Source organism: Macaca thibetana, chromosome 12 (genome assembly GCF_024542745.1).
Source record: "Macaca thibetana thibetana isolate TM-01 chromosome 12, ASM2454274v1, whole genome shotgun sequence".
NCBI lineage: Eukaryota > Metazoa > Chordata > Mammalia > Primates > Cercopithecidae > Macaca > Macaca thibetana.
Genome location: NC_065589.1, coordinates 57,026,452 through 57,052,181, shown reverse-complemented (window position 1 = coordinate 57,052,181; position 25,730 = coordinate 57,026,452). Strand labels below are relative to the sequence as shown.

The following is a 25,730-nucleotide window of genomic DNA, read 5'->3' as shown; positions in this document are numbered from 1 at the left end:
GAATCATTGCCCTTGTAGTAAACCCAAATGTTCTCATTCATTTAAAATAAAATCTGTTCAATTATGTGCAATATATATTTAGGTGCTTTTTAGGAAGATTATCAACCAACAATGAAATCTAACCAATTTTGTCAGATATTTTAATCACTTCTCATATTTGAGCTGATTGAGATTTTACTGTTACTTTTTTTTAGAACCCATATTGGCCCAAAGGGTACTTTAGATAGTTATTGCTTGTGTTGGCTCGTGATGAGTGTAGCTATATAAAATGCATAGTTTTTTCTTATATGATATCTATAGCCAAGGAAGACAGTCTCATTCACGTACTATGTATGAGAAAACAGAGTCAGAGAAGTTAGATGTTCAGTGTTCACACAGCTTTAAGCAATGAAGCTAAGATTTAAATACAGGGTTTCTGCCTTCTTAGCAGGTTAGCTGCTTCCCTTGCAGTGGGTTCTTGAGAAGCTTCTCTCACAGTGTCATTTCTACCTCCTTGCCTGAATTTATTTCACTAATATATTGACCTCCCCTGGAACTCAGACAACTTTTGGTTCTATAGACTCCACCAAATTTCCTCTGAGCATTACCTCGAAGCTCTCCTGATTCTCCCAGAAGTTACTATTTAATAATACCCGTACTCTCCTCTTTATTCTAATAAGCTGCTTTTAAGTAGGTATGTAAAGAAAGTGGTAGACCTGGAAGGGCTTTTAAGAATCATCTATAGAGTAATCCCTCATTTCACAGGTAAACAAACAGGCTTATAGAGATTGAATAGTTGCGCATAGATGTACAGCTACTAAGTTACAGAGCTTGCCTCTCCCACTATGTTACATTTCATCTTTCATAATTTCTAAATTTCTAACTGAAGGGCTAAGACATGCCCCAACATTCTAGGGCTCTCACTTACTTCAGTGTTGTTCCCAATTGCTTATACATTTAAAATAACAACTTCTTCGACCTGCTTAAATTATATGATTCTTTGGTGAAAAATAAGTAATATGATCAGATTTGTGTCAACAAATATATATGCCTCAGAAAGAGACTATTTTACTTTTTTTTAATCTCTACAGAAAGTTCTCAGGAACAAAAGCCAGAGCATGCAAGCAGTGTTAAGGTAAGTATTTTTAATTAGCCTTAATTGGTATATATTAGGATCTAGTTAAGAACAACTCAGTTTTCATAGTTCAGTCAGGGACTGTGTGGTATGATTTGAAGGATATCAGAAAGCATTCTCCTATTCACAATTTCTTACACCCTCTCCCTCTTCCTAGTTGAGGCCTGTCCCTGGTATACTAAAATATGTTGACAAAATCCTTTGGGTTAAGTCATCATTTCTTGTTTAGGTGCACAAAGTAATATACTGGTTCTCCCTAGCATCTAAGTACAATTCTGTTTATTAGCTCTGTTAGTACAGTCTCTAGCAAAACACTAGAGGGAGTGAATTACTTGGCCCTACCTAGGATGAGTAGACTCAAGTGAGAAACTTGGGGAGGTGGGGAGAAAACAGAAGCTTCAAACATGGGAGGGGCATGGCTTGCAGGAAGTGAGTGCTAATTCTATTTTTCTGTATTCCTAAACATTACTTCTTTACCGGCAACTTTCCACAAAGCCCACCTACTCCCCAGTGTGAGCCAAGAAAATTTCCTCTTTATAAATCTTTCTTATAAAGTTTCCAATGAGAAATGAAGCTACACATCTTCGTCTGTGTTTTTTAATCAGATTGTTTCTTTCTCGGTTCAGTTTAATCACCCTTCAAGTGGGTCCTTCCACCCCCACATACAACATAAGCTATCAATTATGGAGTTACTTCTCATATCGCAATATAGTACAATTTTCAGAACCAACTTTTAAAATCTTATAACTTACACTTAAGATATATATTTTTTAAATGTTCAAAGATACTGGATTTATCACCCACTGAAGCTAATCCTCATTTGTGAATATAAGTATTTATTTAACTACCTCAGGCTCCATTTTGGCCACACTGTACATATAACTTGCATATATGTAAATTTACAGTATAATTTACAGTAAAATTATATGGCAACAGAAGGGAAATGCTGAAGCTCTAATCTAAGAACCTGTTGACACTCAGTGTGTCAAGTGGAATTTCTGGCTAATCTGGACTCCTTCTGCTTTTGTTCCTTCCCTCTTTGCTACCTTTTCCATGGTAAAATTATGGGTAAAGTTGTTATCTAATCCAGTTCTGGGTAAGGTGGAGTAGGCAGGCTCCATCTTACCTCTCTCAGTGATTACAACTAAACACTGTGGGTAACTACCGAGGATTCTGAAAAATAAATAACAAGAGTTAGGCAGGGGAATCAAAACTCAAAGAATGGCCAATGCCATTGTGAGTTTCCTGGGTTTTGTTATTTTATTTGCACATCCTCTAAGACTCAGGGAAACTCAAATCCTGGAATTGCATAGATCAACTGGATAGAATATAGCTCCTAGAGAAACCATTGTTTTCTTACCGCTTAGGAGATTCCCGTGACATGGAGAATCTGGGGAGAATCCCCACTTTTTCTCCCTCCTTGGTCCTGCCTCAAGGCAAGGTCCCCTCGTGAAGCTGCATGGCAGTAGCAGCAGAGGCCGCTGAGGTACCACTTAAAACTCTGAAAGAAAATTCTTCTCTGACCAATAGGGAAAGGGTCCTCAGTAGACTAAGGAGTATTGATTGAGCCTGTTGTGCTTTTCTCTGCTTTCTCTTGTCACTTTACTCTTAGTGGTAGATGCAGATATAAACTAGAAATAGCACATACACAGAGGCTAAAGCCACAGCATTTTAGCCATAGAACTAGAAAAGGGGGCTAATGAGAGTCAGGCATTGAGGAAAATCACAAAAAGGGGAACCTCAAAAATCTGTTTATAATGCCCCCTCTGAATTGTACATATTTGGAAATTACCTGAAGTTACAAAGACAAAAGTCTTCGAGAACTTGAACTGCATTCTTAACAGTAGTGCATACATAAGGATACTCAAAGCTACAAAAATTTTGAAAACAGAAATTAAATTGAAACCACAGCCATGAGAGGCAGGGTAGGATGTGTGATCTGAACATAATGAGTCAATTACCTACCAAAATAAAAAAACACGCACACACACACACATCCTCTACAGGATTTTGAAAGGACCAACAATCTGACTACTTACATATAATGTGCAGGATACATTCCAAAATGATTCAACATACAAAAAACAAAGACAATATCTACAGCTTTCAAGGAAAAGGTCAAAAGATGCCAACTCCGACATAGCCAAGGTTTTGAAATTTTTAGATTAAAAACTTTAAAGTCATGATTTTAACAATGCTCCATTAAGTAAGGGTAAGCACTCTTGTATCTAACAAACAGATACACGTTTTCAGCATAACTTAAGTACTGTCATCCCCTCATAGCTGTAGGGGATTGATTCCAGGAATCCCAAAAGATATCAAAATTCAGGGGTACTCAAGGTCCTTATATAAAATGGTATATTTGCATATAACCTACACACATCCTCCCATATATTCTAAATTATTTCTAGATTACTTATCATACCTGACACAATGTAAATATTATGTAAATAGTTCTTATGCTGTATTATTTAGGGAATAATGACAAGAACAATAAGTCTATACATATTCAGTATACATACAGCTGTCCATTATTTTTCATTTATTTTTTTATCTTTAGTTGGTTAAACTTATGGATACACAACTGAGAATCAGCACTTTACATTGTCTCTGCCCCATTTTATTCCTCAGTTATCTTGTTTCCAATAGCTTAATATGTGAGCACCCTTAAGTCTTCTTGGAGGAACTATGGTAAAACTCTTGTAATAGTATCTGTTGCTTTTTACCTGATATAGACACTGCGCATTCCTCTTATGTTACATGTATTTAAGCCTTGTTTTATTGATTTTTAACAGATGACATTTTAGAATAGCTACAGAATTCTGGTACCCTTCAAATCTACCATTTTAGAATAGTTTCAGAATAGCTGAAACCCCACCACCTGTCCCAGGCTACTTTATGCCTCTCTGGGACAATTGCTGCTCTTGCATTCAAAATTGATAAAGGTCTACAGAGTAAAGCTAGTACTGGAGACACAATCCCAGCACAACCAGGTCCACAGAGTCACTTTATTGCTCCAGACTCTGCAGTGGCTAAGATTTCAATAAAAGAAAATTTGGGGTTACAAAGTGAACATCTTTTTTTCTCCCCTTACTATTACATCTTTTTTCAGAAAAGAATTTTTAACTTTTTTCAATTCAGTCAAAGGATAGAGGAGGCAGATAGAGCTGAGATTTTTCATGAGTTAATATGGCTGAACCATTGACCCTCATTTAGTGCTAGCCAAAGCCTGCATTCATAACAAGTGTCAATCTTAGGCATCTTACTTTCCAAAAATTATGAGCCTCAGCCTTATTGAACAATTCTTTGAGATTGCAGAGCACAGATATATTTTATGTAAGATACTGTAATGGTATGTATAGGTATATCTAGTGGATTTGAGGATTTATGGGTATATTTAGTGTTTAGTGTCCAGTGAAAGACTCAGTTTGTATTTCAATTTACCTTGGCAGTTTATCACCATCTTTGAAAGATCCAAGGATGTTCTTGGCAGTGCAAATCCCTCAAAGGAAGTCACTTCAGGTACAAAATGTACTATTTTAACAACTGGTGTAATTAAACTCTCAACTGCATCATTTTGAGTTTAGAATTTTTTATTACTGTCTGGAAATGAGTGACTCTCCCCTTGCATATTATCAAAATGGGATTGAAATAATATTCTTACTGTTTGTATAAATACCAATTTTCAGTTAATTATGTAGTTCTCTATCTTTACACCAAAGGGACAATAGATAATATAACTAAAATATATCAGGCCCTAGCTATTCCCATTTTATTTAAAGAAAAAAAGTGAGAATCATTAAAGAGAAAAATGACAATACGTTATCCCAGGTTATCCCACAGCTAACAAGCAGCAGAGCTACGTTTCAAATCCCAATCTCATGCAACATCATCACTGTCTACACACTCAAATGGTTATAAGAGCAAGGTAGGTACCATAAACAACAGCAGCAGGTTGAGAAGGGGTGTGTGACTCATGGGAGATGGCATGCTGTCTTTGAAGGAGGCAGCTGCTACTCAGCTACATTCATTGGCATGCTAGATTGTTCCTAGTTCTTCCATTTTTTCAAAAGAAGCTGGGAATTAAAGTTTTATATTAAAATTTATAACTTTTGAGTGTCATGTACTACAATCAAGAAAATACAGGATTTTAGTAGCCCTATCACAACTTATGAAGTATCAGAAAAGCACATAAATGATTATTTCTTTACATATACAATTATTTCTTTATGTATAAAATAATAATTTTGTTAAACTGAGATGATTATATTCTTTAAAACCTCATGCTGAATAAATGGTGCAAAAAAATCCAAATAGGAACTCTCTCATTACCTACACAATCCTATTTTCCATGACATAAATAATCACTTGGGGTCAGTCAATGGAAAATTTACTTAAAGTAGGTGAGAATTTATAGTATTTTTAATGTGCTTCTACTTTCTCTTGAGCATTCTGAAATAGGTGTCCACACTGTGTATACTTGAAAGTTACTTTCGCATTTAACTCATTAGACATTTTCAGAGAGTGTTCTGCTGAGAAAAGAGAAATGGACTTTTGCATACTTGACTAAAGAAGTCTTATAGTACAGTAGGCATAATGATGTCATGAGAGTCAGAAAATCTGGACCCTATTACCAGCTGGGCCACCTTTTACTCATATGACCTTAGGCAAGGTATTTGACCTCAGCATCCAAAAATAAAGATATCATTCTTCTTGTTTACTTTGTCCACAGAAACTCCCAAGTCTGATGTCTCCAAACAAGGATCTAAAATGCTGACAAAAATGTCTTCAGCTTTGTCAAAGGTGTTTTCTCTATGTAACACCAGTAATCCCACATCTTCCTCACCAGCTCACAAGGATGAACACTGAAGCTTTTGTACCTGATATAAGTATGCTTACTTCTCTTAGAAAATAAAATGGTTTTTAAAGCATAGTATAGTGTCTTATAAGATGATTCGTATACTACTGAAAATAAAAGCAAAAGGAAGCATAAAAGGGACCAGGTAAAAGAAGGGTTTAACAAATGCTTTGGATAAGCATTTTGATGTAAGAAATGCTAATAATTAGTATTACCTGTGTGCCATGAGAGTTAAATGACTAAACATATAATTATTAAACTAGACAACTCACAGTACCCACCAGGAAATGCACATTGATTTCTCCTGTTAAATTTTATAGGATGTTGTTACTGGGATAGTTATTAAATTGAGATGAAAACCAAGCTGAACATGAAACTATGTAAGGGACAAGTTTATTGTTAAAGGCATATTTAGATACTCAAATAAAAGGATTTATACCAGATAAATTTTTCCCACCTGTAAGTAAAGTTAGTTTAGTTTATGTCTCCCAGGCAAAATGATCCAACTGTAGATAAAGCATCATTTGAAAGTAAGTGATAACTGTATAAATTCCATATATGCATAAAATGGCCGCTGTGATTAAAAAAATCCTTACAAGTAAGGTACTTCTTATGGATAAAATATCAATCAAGAAATCATTGGTCAATAAAGTTATTAAATAATTTTCAGGAATATTATACTCAAATATAGAGATCAAGATCCATTTGTAAAAACAAAAAGTAATGGGAAAAATTTAATAAGGTGGCTAGCTAGTGCAGTGATAAATTTTTCAAAATTAGCTGAACTTGCAACTTTGTGATATAGTTTCAACGTCAGCATATTTGCCTCTGGAATCCAAGGAGGTTTTATAAAGAGATTCAACAGATGGACCAAGCAGCCAGGAAAGAATGTCAAATATTGTCACCCAAAAATGGTGACTAATGAATTTTTAGAGAATGTGTATTCTATTTTATCTAAAATTTTCTTGACAATTGCCAGTAATAAAGCAGAAATTTCTGAAAAAGTTTTGTTTTAAAACACCAAACTTCCTTTAATGAAGTTGACTGGTGCAGTAATGACAGGAGAGAAAAAAGTGATTATCTAGTTAAATGTTTACATATAAATAATAAAATTATTTAACTGGAGGTTTAGTCTACTTATAATAATCTCTTAAAAATAGATTAATCCCAAAGATCATACAAAATTGCCTAACTTGTAGATGCAGACCTTCTAAAAAATTATGGTTGGTGAGAAATAGCTGGAAATTCATTTCTGAATTATTTTCAGAAGAGCTCACTCTACATCAGTTTGCATTAGTTGACAGTGTTGTTGAAAGCATTCTTACAGATGTCATCCAAACCAATGATGTTTCCCAAACTTAGATATTATGTGTTTATAAGTTGTCTTTCAACATAACATAAGATTTCACTGTAAAAATTTAAAGTACTCTAATTCACATACTTATCAATTGAATAATATATAAATGTAAGATACTCTGATTTAAGAGAGTTTTTAATGGTGAAGGAAATTTCCCGTTTTCTCTGACTCAATTAGAGGAAAGAACGTCAAGTTCAGAATTAGTCCTTGAAGTTGACAAACTTTAGTAAGGAATGGTTAATATTATTGAGAAATTTAAGTCCTAGGAAAAACCATCCAGAAATACTTTTGTGTTAGACATGTATAAGAAACATTGTCTTTATTTTCAACTGAACTAGTAGGGTAAATGTGCTAAAAGTATCAAACACTGAATTGAAAAAAATATATATTATTACCTGATAAAACCTGTAGTAGCTGAAATTTCTAAAAGTAACATTAGTCTTCTAGCTAATGACTAATGCTAAAGCAGAAGAAAGCTTTCAAGATTCATAAAATTGAAATTATTTCTTAGGTTGTTGATTATGTGTTTTACTAAAACGAACTGGAAAACATTTTGTGTGAAAGACTAGAAAATAGACATTTTAGGTTTGTAGATTCTCTGTCAAATCTACTCCATTATGCTATTGTAGCATAAAACCAACCATATACAACACATAAGCAAATAGATGTGGATGTGATTCAATAAAACTTTCTTTATAAACACTGAAATTTGAATCTCATTTAATGTTACATGTCATAACATAGTATTTTTATTTTGATTTTTTCAATAATTTAAAAATATAAAAATTATTCTTAGGTTGATTAAAGACAAGTGACAGGACAGATTTAGTCTGTGCTGATTTCTGTACTATAATAATTTGGAACCCATGAATAAGCTTAATATTATATGAAGGGTACAGATTATTGCCTTAAAATAATACTAGTGAAGGTTCAAATTCTGTTGTGGGAATTCAGGGACCCTGAATGGAGGGACTGGCTGGAGCCATGGCAGATGAACATAAATTGTGAAGATTTCATTTTAATATGGACATTTATCAGTTCCCAAATAATACTTTTATAATTCCTTACACCTGTGTTTACTTTAATCTCTTAATCCTGTTATCTTCGTAAGCTGAGGATGTACATCACCTCAGGACCACTGTGATAATTGTGTTAACTGTACAAATTGATTGTAAAATATGTGTTTGAACAATATGAAATCAGTGCACCTTGAAAAAGAACAGAATGACAGTGATTTTTAGGGAACAAGAGAAGACAACCATAAGGTCTGATTGCCTGTGGGGTTGGGCAAAAAGAACCACATTTTTCTGCTTACAGAGAGCTATAAACAGACGTGCAAGTAGGAGAGATATCTTTAAATTCTTTTTCTAGCAAGGAATATGAATATTAATACCCTGGGAAAGGAATACATTCTTGGGGGGAGGTCTATAAACGGTTGCTCTGGGAGTGTCTGTCTGATGTGGTTGAGATAAGGATTGAGATATGCCCTGGTCTCCTGCAGTACCTTCAGGCTTACTAGGATGGGGAAAAACTCCGCCCTGGTAAATTTATGGTCGACTGCTTCTCTGCTCTCAAATCCTGTTTTCTGTAGTTTAAGATGTTTATCAAGACAATACATGCACCGCTGAACATAGACCCTTATCAGTAGTTCTCCTTTTTGCCCTTGAAGCATGTGATCTACTCCCTGTTCTTACACCCCCTAAACCCTTAATAAAAAAACTTTCTGGTTTCAGGCTCAGGTGGGCATCATGGGCCTACCAATATGTGATGTCACCCCCGGTGGCCCAGCTGTAACATTCCTTTCTTTGTAGTCTTTATCTTTATTTCTCAGCTGGCCAACATTTATGGAAAATAGAAAGAACCTACGTTGAAATATTGGGAGCGGGTTCCCCCGATAAAATTCCATTACAAAAATTAGTTTGTGTAGTTCAAATGTTGATTTCTTTAGTGATTTACTTATTGAATATATTGTTGAAAAGCCACATGAGCATTCTGCTAAAATATACTTAGAGTTAGAAAAAGAAGAGTTAGGGCTGGGCACGGTGACTCATGCCTGTAATCCCAGCACTTTGGGAAGCCAAGGAGGACAGATCACTTGAGGTCAGTAGATCAAGACCAGCCTGGCCAACATGGTGAAACTCCATCTCTACTAACAATACAAAAAAAATCAGCTGCACATGTTGGTGGGTGCCTGTAATCCCAGCTGCTCAGGAGGATGAGGCAGGAGAATCAGTTGAACCCAGGAGGCAAATGTTGCAGAGGGCAGAGATCACACCACTGCACTCCAACCTGGGGACTCCATCTCAAAAAAAAATAAAGAAAAAGAAAAAGAAAAGATAAAGAAGAGTTAGATCAAGATTTAATTTGTAGGTAAATTTCTAGTTCAAAATTCTTTCTTACTTTGAGAGTAGCCAATCAAAATGGATGTAGACATAAAATCAGAAGACTTGGTAGTCATTTTTGTAAAAGAAATAAACTAAAACCTCAGTTTATAGTGCTGCATAATGGTGGAGCAGGCAGCTCCAAGCTCTTATCATCCCACAGAGATACTGACAAATAAGAAAAAAAATGTCAGAAGCAACTTTTTCAGAACTCTGGAAAACGGTCAAAAGTTTACAGCAATTAATCAAATACTGAATCAAGAAACATAGGAAAGATTTGTGATATATTTACTTGCCCTTGCCCAAACCCTTTTCTCAACCCAGTAGCAGTCTTGAACAAAGGAGTCTACATTCCAGTGCTGGGCCTTTTTGAGAGAGCACAGCAGATCTTATTCTACAATTACTGTGTACGTCTGTTCTCAACTTTCTGTGTGCCACATGAACAGCTGAAGCAAGGTACTTGTTTCTGTTTTGTCTAACTGGGAACTCAGACTGGAAAAGCAGTGAACATTGCTCAAAAACACTGCAAACCAAGTAACAACCTGGAGATGCCTGAGGCATAAAATAACCAAAGAACCGGGAAACAAAAATAAAAACAAAACAAAACAAAAAAACAACCTGGGGAGAAAATCTTCTAAGAAATCAAGATGCCCACATCTTCTATGTGGGGGAACTTAGAAAGCCATACACATGTATAGGGGAAGACCTACCTTCAGAAAAGAACAAAAATAACCTAAGATTTTTACCTCAGGTTTTTCCTTTGGCTCTGTGCAAACCTAGCTAAGAACTGAAGGAGTTTCCTAGCACAGATCCAATAAGCACAGACTGGGAGATATATTTTCAGTTGTTTCGTTGTTTGCTTGTTTGTTTTGTTTCTGTTCTTTAAATACTGGAGTTCAAGGACATCTCTGTGAAAACTCTAACTGAATACCAGGAATGGATACTTCAGTGATCACACAAGGAAGAGTCTTTACAAAAATACATTGTCAAATACGCTGTCAAGACACTAAACAAATAGACCACTAAAGTCTTCAGCAGTCAAAAAACAACTCCAGGAAAAGGGGACTATCTGATTTCCATAGTTACCACATAATATTATTATGCCCAGTTTTCAACAACAACTACAAAAATCACAAGAAATACAAAGAAGCAGGAAAGGACAGCTCATTTAAAGAACAAAATAAATAACTAGAAGCCATGCCTAAGGAAGTTTATACTTTGGATTAATTATACGAAGACTATAAAACAACTATTTTAAAAATACTAAAATAGCTTAAAAAAATACATAGACAAAGAATAAAATAAATCAAGAAAATAATACAAATATTAATGAGATAAAATGATAAAAAAAGTATCATTGAATGAAATGAAAGTATCATTGAATGAAATGAAATAAAAGTAAACATTCACTGTGGAAAAGTTTGGAGGTTTCTCAAAAAAATTAAACATGGAATGACTACATAATCTATTATTTTATCTTCTCAGTATACACCCAAAATAATCAAATGCAGGGATTTAAACGTATAATAGTACACCAATGTTTATAGCAACATTTTTCACAAAGCTAAATGTGAAAGAAACCCAAATTTTTTATCAGTAGAGGAATAGATAAAATATTTGTGTGTATGTGTGTGTGGGGGGGGGGGGGGGGAGAGAGAGAGAGAGAGAGAGAGAGAGACCCAACAGAGTCTTAAATTCAGTCTTAAAAAGCAATGAAATTCTGATACATTTTACAAAAAGGAAGAAGCTGGAAAACATTATGCTAAGTGAAAAGGAGACACAAAAGAGAAAATGTTGTTCCACTTCCATGGAGTACATAGAGTAGACAAATTTATAGAAAAAGAAAGGAGAAATAAAAAGTAGAAAAGAAAAAAGTAGGAAAAACTAGAAAGTACAGTTGGAGAGAGGGAGGAATGGGAAGTTATTGTGTAATGAGCACAGTGTTTCTCTTTGGAATAAGTTCTGGTAATCAATAGAAATGATAATCACAAAACAGGTGAATGTACTTAATATTAGGGAACTATACACTTAAAATCATTAAAATGATAAAAATGGAAAATTTTATGTAATGTATATGTTACCACAGTAGTAGAAAGGAAATCACATAGAAATTCTGAGGCTGAAATATACCATAACTAAAAGAAAGAATTACTAGAGGGATCCAATAGCAGAGTCTGAACACACAGAAGAAATAATCAGTGAACTTGAAGACAAAACAATTGGAATTATTTATTCTGAGAAATAGAAAGAAAAAATAATGAAGAAAAGTACACAGAGCCTAAAGGACCTAAGAAAAACCATCAAGAGACCAAAGTGTGTAAGGAGGAAAAATAATATAGGAAGAAATAATTTTAAAAATTTATAAATTTGGGCCGGGCGCGGTGGCTCAAGCCTGTAATCCCAGCACTTTGGGAGGCCGAGACGGGCGGATCACGAGGTCAGGAGATCGAGACCATCCTGGCTGACACGGTGAAACCCCGTCTCTATTAAGAAATACAAAAAAACTAGCCGGGCGAGGTGGCGGGCGCCTGTAGTCCCAGCTACTCGGGAGGCTGAGGCCGAAGAATGGCGTGAACCCGGGAGGCGGAGCTTGCAGTGAGCTGAGATCCGGCCACTGCACTCCAGCCTGGGCAACAGAGCGAGACTCCGTCTCAAAAAAAAAAAAAACTTATAAATTTGCCAAAAGACATAAATCTGTAAATCCAAAAAGCTCCCAGAACTCAACTAGAATAAACTCAAAGATACTCACACCAAGACACACTATAATCAGAATGTCAAAAGCCAAAGACAAGATTCTGGAAAATAGGTAGAGTAGAAAGCAGAAGAAGTCTCTCACCTCACCTAAACAACAATTTTACTGGTAGAATATGGCTGATGTAACTATTTTGGAACTCTGGCATTGACTGAAAGCTGATATATTTTAGAATAAGGCATGGATGCTAAATTGCAGTTAATTTCAATTTCTTAGCACAGTAGAAGCTACCTATTTGAATTCCCATCCTGGTGGCAGGAAGCTGTGCTCATGTTCTTGGAGGAGTCTGCACACAACTTGTGGGAGCACAGGTTCACAAGGAGGACCATTTCCTCCAAGTTTTATGAGTGTCATCTCTAATCACTGATTACTGAATCTCATTAAAGAGGTACAGACAGGGGTGGGTGGTAATTGTTGCTGCTTCTTGCACTGTGAAAACGACTTCACTTCCAGTTGAAGTGATTTCCAAGATTTGAAGGACTGATGTCTCTTTCATCTCCTTAAATTTTTCTCCCTTTTTGGGAGCTAGACACTAAACACTAGACATTAGAAAGCAATGCATATACAAAGAAAAAAATAAAGTGATCACACACGCTCAGGAAAGGGTGCAGTCTCAGAAAAGACCTGAGAAGACCTTAAGTTTACATCTCAGGCAGATCCTTGGGATACAAAAAGCCACAATTTAAAAAAATAACTAAAAACAGCAAACCAGGAAGGGGATAATGTGATTTCCAGAACTACCACATTTCTTAGATTCAAATGTCCAGTTCCAATGGAAATTCACAAGATATACAAAGAAACTTGAAAGTGTGGCTCATTCAAAGGAAAAAAAAAATAAACAAAAATTGTTATATAAAAAGGCCTGACAGCAAATATACTAGAAAAACACTTAAAAACAACATTATTAAAGATGCTCAAAGATATAAAGTTAAAACTGATGTATGAAAAAAATCAAAATATGAATAAAAGACATAGAAAGCTTAACAGAAAACAAAAATTCTAGAGGCAAAAATTACAATAACCTAAATAAGACATTTACTAGAGAGATTCAAAAATGGGTTTGAGCAGGCAGAAGAAAAAAAACCTCAAACTTGAAGATGGAACAGTGAAAATTAATTAGTCTGAGGAATAGATTTAAAAAATTAAAGTGAAGTGAACCTAAGGAACCTGTAGGTCACCACCAAGTGGATCAATTCATTTTGTGAGTCCCAAATAGAAAAGACAGGGAAAGGGGGAGAAGGAATATTTGAAGAATGTCTGAAAACTTCCCACATATGATGATGGATGTGAATATAAACATCCAAGGTCAATAAACTCTAAGTAAGATGATCTCAAAGAGAACCACACTGAGGTATGTTATATTTTCAAAAGATAATGAGAATTTTGAAAGCAGTAAGAGAGTAGTGACATGTCACAGGAATTCTCAATAAGACTGTCAGCAGATTTCTCTTTTTTTAAAAAAATTATACTTTAAGTTCTGAGGTACATGTGCATAAAGTGCACATTTGTTACACAGATATGCATGTGCCATGGTGGTTTTCTGCACCCATCAACACAACATCTACATTAGGTATTTCTCCTAATGCTATCCCTCCCCTAGTCCCCCACCCCCCGACAGGCCTAGTGTGTGATGTTCCCTTCCCTGTGTCCAAGTGTTCTCATTGTTCAACTCCCACTTAAGAGGGAGAACATGTGGTGTTTGTCTAACTGGGAACTCAGACTGGAAAAGCAGTGGACATTGCTCAAAAATGTCCTTGTGTTCTTGTGTTAGTTGGCTGAGAATGATGGTTTCCAGTTTCATCCATGTCCCTGCAAAGGACATGAACTCATCCTTCTTTATGGCTGCTTAGTATTCCGTAGTATATATGTGCCACATTTTCTTTATCCAGTCTATCATTAATAGGCATTTGGGTTGGTTCCAAGTCTTTGCTATTGTCAACAGTATTACAGTAAACATACAGGTGTATGTGTCTTTATATTAGAGTGACTTATAATCCTTTGGGTATATACTCAGTGAGGAGATTGCTGGGTCAAATGATATTTCTAGTTCTAGATCCTTGAGGAATCTCCACACTGTCTTCCACAATGGTTGAACTAATTTTAACTCCCACCAACAGTGTAAAAGTGTTCCCACTTCTCCACATCCTCTCCAGCATCTGTTATTTCCTGACTTTTTAATGATCACCATTATGACAAGTGTGAGATGGTATCTCGATGTGGTTTTGATTTGCATTTCTCTAATGGCCAGTGATGATGAGCCTTTTTTCATATGTCTGTTGGCTGCATTAATGTCTTCTTTTGAGAAGTGTCTGTTCATATCCTTCACCCACTTTTTGATGAAGGTGTTTGTTTTTTTCTTGTAAATTTGTTTAAGTTCTTTGTAGATTCTAGATATTAGCCCTTTGTTCAATGAATGGATTGCAAAAAATTTCTCCCATTCTGTAGGCTACCTCTTCACTCCAATGATAGTTTCTTTTGTTGTGCAGAAGCTCTTTAGTTTAATTAGATCCCATTTATCTATTTTGGCATTTGTTGCCATTGCTTTCAGTGTTTTAGTCATGAAGTCTTTGCCCATGCCCATGTCCTGAATGGTATTGCCTTTCTTCTAGGGTTTTTATGGTTTTAGGTCTTACATTTAAGTCTTTGATCCATCTTGAGTTAATTTTTGTATAAGGTGTAAGGAAGGAATCCAGTTTCACCTTTCTGCATATGGCTAACCAGTTTTCCCAACACCACTTATTATATAGGGAATCTTTTCCCTGTTGCTTGTGTTTGTCAGGTTTGTTAACGATCAGATGGTTGTAGATGTGTGGTGTTATTTCTGAGGTCTCTGTTCTGTTCCATTGGTCTATATCTCTGTTTTGGTACCAGTACCATGCTGTTTTGGTTACTGTAGCCTTGTAGTATAGTTAGAAGTCAGGTAGCGTGATGTCTCCAGCTTTGTTCTTTTTGCTTAGGATTGTCTTGACTATGTGGGCTCTTCTTTGGCTCCATATGAAATTTAAAGTGTTTTTTTCCAATTCTGTGAAGAAAGTCAATGGTAGCTTGATGGGGATAACATTTAGTCTATAAATTACTTAGGGCAGTATGGCCAAAATAATTTATAGACATTCATGATGTTGCTTCTTCCTATCCATGAGCATGGAATGCTTTTCCATTTGTTTGTGTCCTCTCATATTTCCTTGAGCAGTGGTTTGTAATTCTCCTTGAAGAAGTCCTTCATATCCCTTGTAAGTTCTATCTCTAGGTAATTTTTTGTCTTTGTAGCAACCATCAGAGCAAAACTGAGGGAGATAGAGACACAAAAAGCCCTTCAAAAAATCAATGAATCCAGGAGATTTTTTTTTTTTAAAGATCAACAAATAGATAGACCACTAGCCAGACTAATAGAGAAAAAAAGAGAGAATAATCAATAGATACAGTAAAAAATGATAAAGGGGATATCATCACTGATCCCACAGAAATACATACTGCCATCAGAGAATACTATAAACAACTCTATGCAAATAAACTGGAAAATCTAGAAGAAATGGATAAATTCCTGGACACATACACCCTCCCAAGACTAAACCAGGAAGAAGTTGAATCCCTGAATAGACCAATAACAAGTTCTGAAATTGAGGCAATGATTAATAGCCTACCCATCCCTCATGGCATTTCCCAAAATTGGGTTCCCATCTTTATCAAACTTAGAGTAACACCGATTACCCCAATGTTTTCCTTTTTTACATTTTGGACATATTTCAGGATCAGCAGCTTTCTTTTTTTGCCTCTCTGGCAGCCTGACTGTCAGATTTTTTTCTACATTCTTTTTTAGTATGACCATGTTTCCCACAGTCAAAACAATCTCCAGGAAATGGAGTATTTCCTTTATCCACTCTCAGTCCTGCCATTGCCTGTGCCAACAAAGTAGCTTTATGCAGATTACCTCCAATATCATCACAGGCCTTGACATAATCAACTAAATGTGCTTTCCTTCTGATAGGTCACAGAGCTGCCTGGCAATTGGGATTAGCATTGTCAAAAGCTAATAACTGCAACACTATATCCTGAGCAGCCCAATCTGCAATCATCTTTTTAAGAGACTCCTGTAACCGAGCTATAAAATCAATGTATGCTTCTTTAGATCCCTGCTTTATAGCACTAAAGGAAGGGTATTGTTCTCCACCTGAAGTGATTTTTACCTAAGCTCTAATGCACACTCCTCTAAGCTGTTCTATGGCATCATCCTGCATGACCAGTTGTGCATCTAAACCAGCCCAGCTGCCAACCCCCAAAACTTGGTCTGCAGTTATATTAATTTGAGGTTGGGCCTGGGAATTGTGAGCAACTTGAATCGAAGCTTCATCTGCCCACCAAGTTTTAAATTGTAAGAACTGAGCAGGAGTTAGACAAGCTTGAGTAAGAGCATCCCAGTCAGTAGGAATCATCTGACTGGAAACAGCAACATTCTTTAACAGTCCCCTTATAAAAGGAGAACCTGGTCCATACTGATTAATAGCTTGTTTAAATTATTTGAGTAATTTAAAAGGAAAAGGCTCAAATGTAGCTATAATATTTCGCTGTTGGGGTGTATTCTAACAGGCAACTGCCAGGCCTCTAAATCACCCTCTTGTCTAGCTTGCTGAATTCCTGCCGGAATAGAACTAAGAGCAGTTACTCAAGGCACTGCTCTAACAGTCACTGGGGCAACAACCTTTTGCCCAGTGTCCTCCAGAAAAGAAAGATCTAGAGAGTCAGGCCACTCTTTTTCTTCAAAATAATAATGAGAGGGTGCAGAAGGGTAGGGATGAACCTCTCCTTCCTTTGCCACTTTAGCTTTAGCTGGCAAATAAACCTGCTCTGTAGCCTCTTCTGTTACTTTGTTATACTCTCCTTCCTCCTCATCATCAGTGTGAAAAAGTTCCAAGGTGGAACGAACCAGAGCCCACACTTGTCCCATTGTTACCCTGATGCTTCTGAGCTCCCCTTCTTACTCACCACTGGGATTGCTTTAAGAGTACTCGGGTGTCCTCCAGCTAGTTCCACTTTCTCCAACCATTGCTCCGGCGACCCTTTGACCTGGATTTGCCGAGATCAGCTCAATCAGGGAGACCCTAACCCAGCAGCACCAGAGGAATTAAAGACACACACACAGAAATATAGAGGTGTGAAGTGGGAAATCAGGGGTCTCACAGCCTTCAGAGCTGAGAGCCCTGAACAGAGATTTACCCACGTATTTATTAACGGCAAGCCAATCATTAGCATTGTTTCTATAGATATTTGACTAACTAAAAGTATCATGAAGGGATGGGCCAAATTAAAGGAATAGGTTGGGCTAGTTAACTGCAGCAGGAGCATGTCCTTAAGGCACAGATCGCTCATGGTATTGTCTGTGGCTTAAGAATGCCTTTAAGCAGTTTTCTGCCCTGGGCAGGCCAGGTATTCCTTGCCCTCATTCCAGTAAACCCACAACCTTCCAGTGTGGGCATTATGACCATCATGAACATGTCACAGTGCTGCAGAGATTTTGTTTATTGCCAGTTTTGGCACCAGTTTGTGGCCAGATTTTGGGGGGCTTGTTCCCAACAGAGGCAGCAATTAATAGCCTAGCATCCAAAAAAAAAAAAAAAAAAAAAAAAAGTCCAGGACCAGACACATTCACAGCCAAATTCTACCAGAGGTACAAAGTGGAGCTGGTACCATTCCTTCTGAAACTATTCCAAAAAATAGAAAAAGAGGGAATCCTCCATAACTCATTTTATGAGGCCAGCATCATCCAGATACCAAAACCTGGCAGAGACATAACAAAAAGAGAAAATTTCAGGTCAATATCCCTGATGAATATCAATGCAAAAATCCTCAATAAAATACTGGCAAACCAAATCCAGCAGCACATCAAAAAGCTTATCCACCATGGTCAAGTTAGCTTCATCCCTGGGATGCAAGGCTTGTTCAACATGCCCAAATCAATAAATGTAATCCGTCACATAAACAGAACCAATGACAAACACCACATGATTGTCTCAATAGATGCAGAAAAGGCCTTCGATAAAATTCAACAGCCCTTCATGTTAAAAACTCTCAATAAACTAGATATTGATGGAATGTATCTCAAAATAATAAAGAACTATTTAATGACAAACCCACAGACAATATCATACTGAATGGGCAAAAACTGGAAGCATTCCCTTTGAAAACTGGCACAAGACAAGGATGCCCTCTCTCACCACTCCTATTCAGCATAGTATTGGAAGTTCCAGCCAGGGCAATCAGACAAGAGAAAGAAATAAAGGGCATTTAATTAGGAAAAGAGGACATCAAATCGTCTCTGTTTGCGGATGACATGATTGTATATTTAGAAAACCCCATTGTCTCAGCCCCAAATCTCCTTAAGATTGTCAGTAGATTTTTCATAAAAACTTTGGAGGTCAGAATGCAATGGATCAATATACTGAAACAGCTAAAGGAGAAAAAAAAAATCAAGCAAAAATCTATACCCAGGAAAATTGTCCTTTAAATGTGATAAAGAAAATTAAGACATATTCAGACGAACAAAGCTAAAGAATTTTCTTACCACTAGACCTACTCTGCAAGAAATGCTCAAGGAAGTCCTACAGGATGAAATGAAAAGACAATAGACAGTAATTCAAAGCCATATGAAGAAATAAAATGTGAATAAATGTAAATCCATTGGAAATTATAAAAAACTAGTATTAATGTAACAATTATTTATAATACCATCTCAGTTTTCTATACGATTTAAGGTGCTAATGTATTTTTAAAATAATTGTCTAAAAGCTAGTACTATTGTAACTTTGGTTTATAATTTCACATTTATACTTTAAGAGAAGAATGCATTTAAAATACCACTTTATACTTTTAGACCCACAATGCATAAAGATGTAATTTTGTGACAATAACTGAAAGTGATAGGGATAAAGCAATAAAGGAGCAGAAATTTTGTAAATCATTGAAGTTAAAATAGTATAATTCAAATTAAGTTATTGTAACTTTAGAATGTTAAATGTAATCTTTATGGTGACTAGAAAGAAAATACCTTAAAATACAAAAGCAAATGAAAAAGAAAGTTAAATATTTCATAACAAAAAATTGAACACAAAAAAACAGTGATGCAGGAAATGAGGGACAAAGAACTGATAAATCATATAGAAAACAAATAGCAAAATGACAGAAGTATGTCTTTCCTTACGAGTCACTACTTTAAGTGTAAATGTATCAAACTGTTTCAAATTAAAAGACAAAGATTGACAGACTAGATTTAAGCAAACATGATTCAATTTTATACTGTCTACAAGAGACTCCCTTTAGCATCAAAGGCACAAATAGATTGAAAGTTGCAACACAGGCAACAACATGGATGAAGCTTGAGCGCATTATGCAAAGTGAAGTAAGCCAGTCACATAAACACAAAAACTGTATGAATTCACATAAATGAGACACTTAGAGTCTTAGTTAAAATTATAGAGACAGAAAGTAGAATGGTGGTTGCCAAGGGCTGGAGGGCTTAGAATGAAAAGATATTGTTTAATGGGTTAAGTTGTAGTTTTACAAGATGAAAAGTGTTAAGGAGATGGATGGTGGTTGTCTTAGTCCATTTAGTGTTGCTATAACAGAAAACCTGAAGCTGGGAAATTTATAAAGAAAAGGTTATTTCACTCATGGTTCTTCATGTTGGGAAGTTTAAGGGAATAGTCCTGGCTTTTGGCAAGAGTCTTTCTGCTGCATTATAACATGAGAAAGAAGATCACCTGGGAAGTGGACACATGCAAAGAAATAAAATGCAAGGGGCATCCTGGCTTTATTACAATCCATTCTCACAGGAACCAATCCATTATTGGAAAAACTAGTCCAGCCTCACTGGAATGTGAACATACTACCGTAGGAATAGCACCAAGCCATTTATGAGGGATCTTCCCCCATGACAAAAATACCTCCCAAGCATCCCTACCTCCCAACACTATCACATTGGATATCAAATTTTAACAAAAATTGTGATGACAACAAACCACATTTGAACCATAGCATTTTACTCCTGGCTGCCCACCACTCATATTCTTCTCACATACAAAATACCCTCATGTTGCAGGTCTGCAGACAGCACCATGTGGAAATCTCCAAGGCTTACCATTTGGGCCTTCAGAGCAGTGATTTGAGCTGTACTTGGGGCCATTTGAGCCACAGCTGCTTCAGTTAGTACGACCAGGATGCAAGGAGCAGTGTTTTAGGCAACATAGGGTAGTGGAACCATGGGCCTGTCGCCCAAAGTCATTTTATCTTCCCATACCACTGTAATGGGGAGGGTAATCTCAAAGGCTTTTGAAATGCCTTAACTGCCTCTTATCCATTGCTTTGACTATTAACATCTTGCTCCCTTTTATTCATGCTAATCTCTTAAGAAAGTGATTACTCAGTTGTATCCTTTGATTTCTCCCCTGCAAATGCTCTTATTCTTTACCACATGGTCAGACTGAATTTCCCAAATCTTTATTTTCTACTTCCCTTTTAATTATAAATTCTGCCTTTAGGTCATTCCTTTACTGCTGTAACTGATCATAAGCTGTTAAAAGTCGTAACCATATTGCTTATTGAATACTTTGATATTTAGAAATTTCTTCCACCAGGTATTCTAGTTTGGTTTTTTATGAATCCCTAGGTCATGAACACAATGCAACCATGTTTTTTACAATGGTATAACAAGGATAACCTTTGCTCAGTTTATGAAAAACTACTTCTCATCTGGTCAAAATTTGCCTTCTTCTGAGCCCTCTCCAGCATCACCCTTAATGCTTTATTCATAACAATAGTCTTTTTTTATCTGGCCTGATCCTCCAAACTTTTCTAACCTCTACCCATTACCCAGTTCCTAAGACATTTCCACATTTTCATGTTATTTGTATAGCAATACCCACTCCTTGGCACCAATTTTATGCTTTAGCCAATTCTGTGTTGCTATAATAGAATGCCTTAAAACTGGATAATTTACAAAGAAAACAGAACTATCTATCTCACAGTTCTGCAGGATGGGAAGTTCAAAGACATGGCCCTGGCTTCCGGTAAGAGCTTTTGTGCCATCTCATAACATGGCAGACAAGATCAAAAGGGAAGTGGACACATGCAAAGAAGCAAAACACAAAAAGTGTCCTGGCTTTATAACAACCTGCTCTCAAGGAAATTACTCCATTTTTACAAGAATGAATCTAGTCTTGCCAGAGTAAGAATGCACTACCAGCCAGGTGCAGTGGTTTGTGCCTGTAATCCCAGCACTATAATCCCAGGTCGAGGCAGATAGATCACTTGAGACCAGCCTGGCCGACATGGCGAAATCTCTACTAAAAATACAAAATAAAACAAAATCAGCAGGGCATGGTGGCATGCACCTATAATCCCAACTACTCAGGAGGCTGAAGCAAGAGAATTACTTGAACCTGGGAGGCAGAGGTTGCAGTGAGCCGAGATTGCACCACTCCACTCCAGCCTGGGTGACAGAGCGAGACTCCATCTCAAAACAAAAAAAAGAATGCACATGAAAACAGTAACAAGTCATTTATGAAAGATCCACTCCCATGACCTTTTACTTGGCCTCACTTCCTAACACTACCACACTAGGGATAAAATTTTAACATGAATCTGAGGGGACAAATTTATTCAAAAACTATAGTGGTGACAGCTGCACAATATTATGAATGTATTTAATACCACTGACATATAAAATTTTAATATGATTCCAATTGTACATTTTATGTGTATTTTACTACAATTTTATAAATTTGGAAAAAAGAGAATCATAAAAGCAGTGTCAGAAGAGACTCCTCAATGTTCATGTACAAAGATTCTCAATAATATTTAAAGTTATTAAAAATTGTCAACTAAGAATTATATGCCTCCATAATTTCTTATAAGATATTCTTGGCTGGGCGTGGTGGCTCATGCCTGTAATCCCAGCACTTTGGGAGGCCGAGGTGGGTGGATTACGAGGTCAGGAGATCGAGACCATCCTGGCTAACACAGTGAAACCTCGTCTCAACTAAAAATACAAAAAATTAGCCAAACGTGGTGGCGGGAGCCTGTAGTCCCAGCTACTCAGGAGGCTCAGGAGGCGGAGCTTGCAGTGAGCCCAGATAGTGCCACTACACTCCAGCCTGGGCGACAGAGCGAGACTCCGTCTCGTTAAAAAAAAAAAAAAAAAAAAAAAAAACAAACAAACAAAAAAAAAAACTCCTTAAAAGTTGAGGCAACTTGTTAGCACTAGACTTCTGTAAGAAATGATAAAGGGAGTCCTGCAAGTTAAAATGAAAGTCACTAAACAGTAAGTCAAAACCACATGAATAAATAAAATTCTGGCAAAGGCAAATACATAAGTAAATATAAAAGACAATAGTATTATATATTTGATTTGTAATTACGTTTTTCATTTTCTTCAGAACTTAAAAGGCAAACTTGTGAAAACAATTATAAATATATGGTGTTGTCCACACAATATATCCAAAAGCCACTTGTGACAATATACAGGAAAACGGGGAAGATGAAGCTGTATAGGAGCAGAGATTGCTCATCTACTAAAGTTAAATTGAAAGCAATTAAATTGTATGTTATAAATTACAATATTAAATGTAATCTCCATAGTATACATTAAGACAATATTCAAAATAAACATATGAAAGAAAATGAGAAAGGAATCAAACTACAAAAAAATCAACTAAACACAGAAGAAGATAGTGTTCTTAGTTCATTTGGGCTGCTATAACAAAAATATTTTAGATGGGGTAATCTATAAACAAAAGATTTTTCCATAGTTCTGGAAAGTGGAAAGTCTGTGATCAAGGCACCAGCAGATTAGGTGTCTGGTGAGGGCTTGCTCTCTGCCTCAAAGTGATATTTTCTTCTTGCATCTTCACATGGCAGAAGGGCCATATGCTGTGCCCTCAGATGGCAAAACGAGCAAGGCAATCCATGAAATGTCTTTTATAACAGCACAATCTTCATTCATAAACTTTGCTCTCTCCGGCATCCTTTAAAATTTAGGTGGAGGTAGCCATACCCCTAAAACTCTTCGACTCTGTGTATCTCCAGAATAAGCATTACACTGACGCCAGCAAGGATTACCACAATGTACCTTCCAAAGGGAAAGCCGCTGTGGCCTGCACTGCACCTTGGTCTACCTGAGCCACATCTGGGACAACTAAGGAGCACTCTACCAGAATGTGGGGAGCAGAGACTTAGGTAAAGAACCAGGAGTACCCAAGACTCCCCTTTTGTCATTGTTTTGCCCCTAGGCCTTGGCACTCTGAGCCTGTGATGGGAGGGGCAGCATCAATTATCTGCAAAATGCCTCCAGGATCATTTTTTTACTGTCTTGATAAATAACTACCGGCTTCCTTCTGTTTATACTAATGTTATCAAATGTTTGTTCAGTCACACCCTGTAGAAGTCAATAAAAGTCATGCTATACCCTCAACACTATGTTTAGATGGATCTTTCACCAAATATCCTATTTCATCACTCACAAGTTCTGCTTTCCATAAAACACCAGGGCATAAACACATTTAGTCAAGTTTTTGCCACGTTAAAACAAGGATGTCCTTTTAGTTTCCAATGACATGTTTCCCATTGCCATACAAGACCTCATTTCCTTCATTGTCCATATTCCTATCAAATTTTCTTCATGACCTTTCAGGTAGTCTCTAAGAAGAGTCTGACATTCTCCACAACTCTCTTCTCCTGGACCCTCACCAGAATCAACCTTAATACTTTGATTTTTGCAAATGTACCACATAACTCTTCCAGAATTATTTATTATCCAGCTCTATGGCTGCTGGAATATGTTTAGGTATTTATTACAGCAGTACCCTGCTTCTTGGTACCCACTTTTGTCTCAGGTGTTAGCTACTGTAAAAAAATACCTTAGACTAGAAAATTTATGAAAAACAGAATTTATTGCTCATAGTTCTGCAGTCTTGGAAGTCCAAGATAAAGGTGCCAGAAGATTTAGTGCCTGGTGAGGGCTTCATAGATGGTGCCTTGTTAGTGTCCTCACATGGTTAAAAGGTCAGAAGGCTCTCTCAAGCCCCTTTTATAAGGGCGCTAGACTCATTTATGAGAGCAAAGCATTTATGACTTAATTTTCTCCCAAAGGCCCCAGTTCTTTATGCTACCAAAATGGGGATTAAGTTTCACCCTGAATTTTGGGAGGACACAGATATTCAGACAATATCACCAGTGTGTTAGGCCATTTTTGAGTTGCTATAAAAAGATGCCTGAGATTCAGGGTTTAATTTGTCATACATTCCTGCAGGCTATACAAGTATAGCACCAACATCTGCTCAGCTCCTTGTGAGGGCTCAGGAAGCTGACAATCATGGCTAAAGGCAAAGGGGAGCCAGCATATCACATAGCAAGAGCAGGAGCGAGCGAGAGAGACAGAGAGAGAAAAGGAATATACTACACTCTTTTGAATAACTAGATCTCGTGTAACTGCCAGAATGATAATTCATTGATCACCAAAGGGATAAGACTAAGCCATTCATGACAGATCCACCCCCATGACCCAAACACTTCCCATGAGGCCCCAATTGCAACACTGGGAATTACATTTCAACGAGATTTGGAGATGACAACATCCACATTATATCAAGCAGTGATGGGAAAAATTAGGGGGGAAGCTATCAGACATACAGAAAACAAATAGTAAAATGGTAAAAGTTCTTCCTTATTAGCAATTACTTCAGATGTAAATATATGAAAGTCTTCAATCAAAAGACAGAAATTAGCAGAATAACAAAAGACACATACAAAAAAAAACATGATCCAACTATATGCTGCCTTACTTTGGATCCAAATAAGCAAATTTTTCACAAAAGAATGGAATAACACATTCTGTGAAAATATTAACCCCAAAAAAATCTTTGGGTGGCTATATTAATATCACACAAAATAGATTTTTGGTCACCTACTGTTCCAAGATGAAAGAATGACATTATATATTGATGAAAGGGTCAGAATTCAGTGGATAAATAGTTCTTAAATAAGTTCAGTATACTACTTTTAATAATGAATAAAACATCTAGACTGACCAATAAGTAATTACAGGATCTTGAACAAAACTATAAACCAATTAGACCTAGTAGATATACAGAACATTTCACTCAACAACAGCAGAATATGCAAGTATACCTAGAACATTCTTCAGAATAGACCATACGTTAGGTCATAAACACACCTCAATAAATTTTAAAAAGTAGAATTTTACAAAGTAGCATTTCTAAACA

General features: G+C 36.5%; 1 protein-coding gene across 1 annotated transcript in view; it reads left to right on the top strand.

The window, feature by feature from the left end:
• FSIP2 (fibrous sheath interacting protein 2) overlaps positions 1-6,047 on the top strand; it is a 95,173-nt gene extending 89,126 nt beyond the window's left edge. Inside the window, exons 21-23 of the mRNA XM_050751766.1 lie at positions 1,071-1,114; positions 4,567-4,636; positions 5,847-6,047. Coding sequence (XP_050607723.1) covers positions 1,071-1,114; positions 4,567-4,636; positions 5,847-5,983 — 251 coding nt within the window. The 3' untranslated portion in view covers positions 5,984-6,047. The remainder of the gene's footprint in view (positions 1-1,070; positions 1,115-4,566; positions 4,637-5,846) is intronic.
• Positions 6,048-25,730: the final 19,683 nt, after the last annotated feature.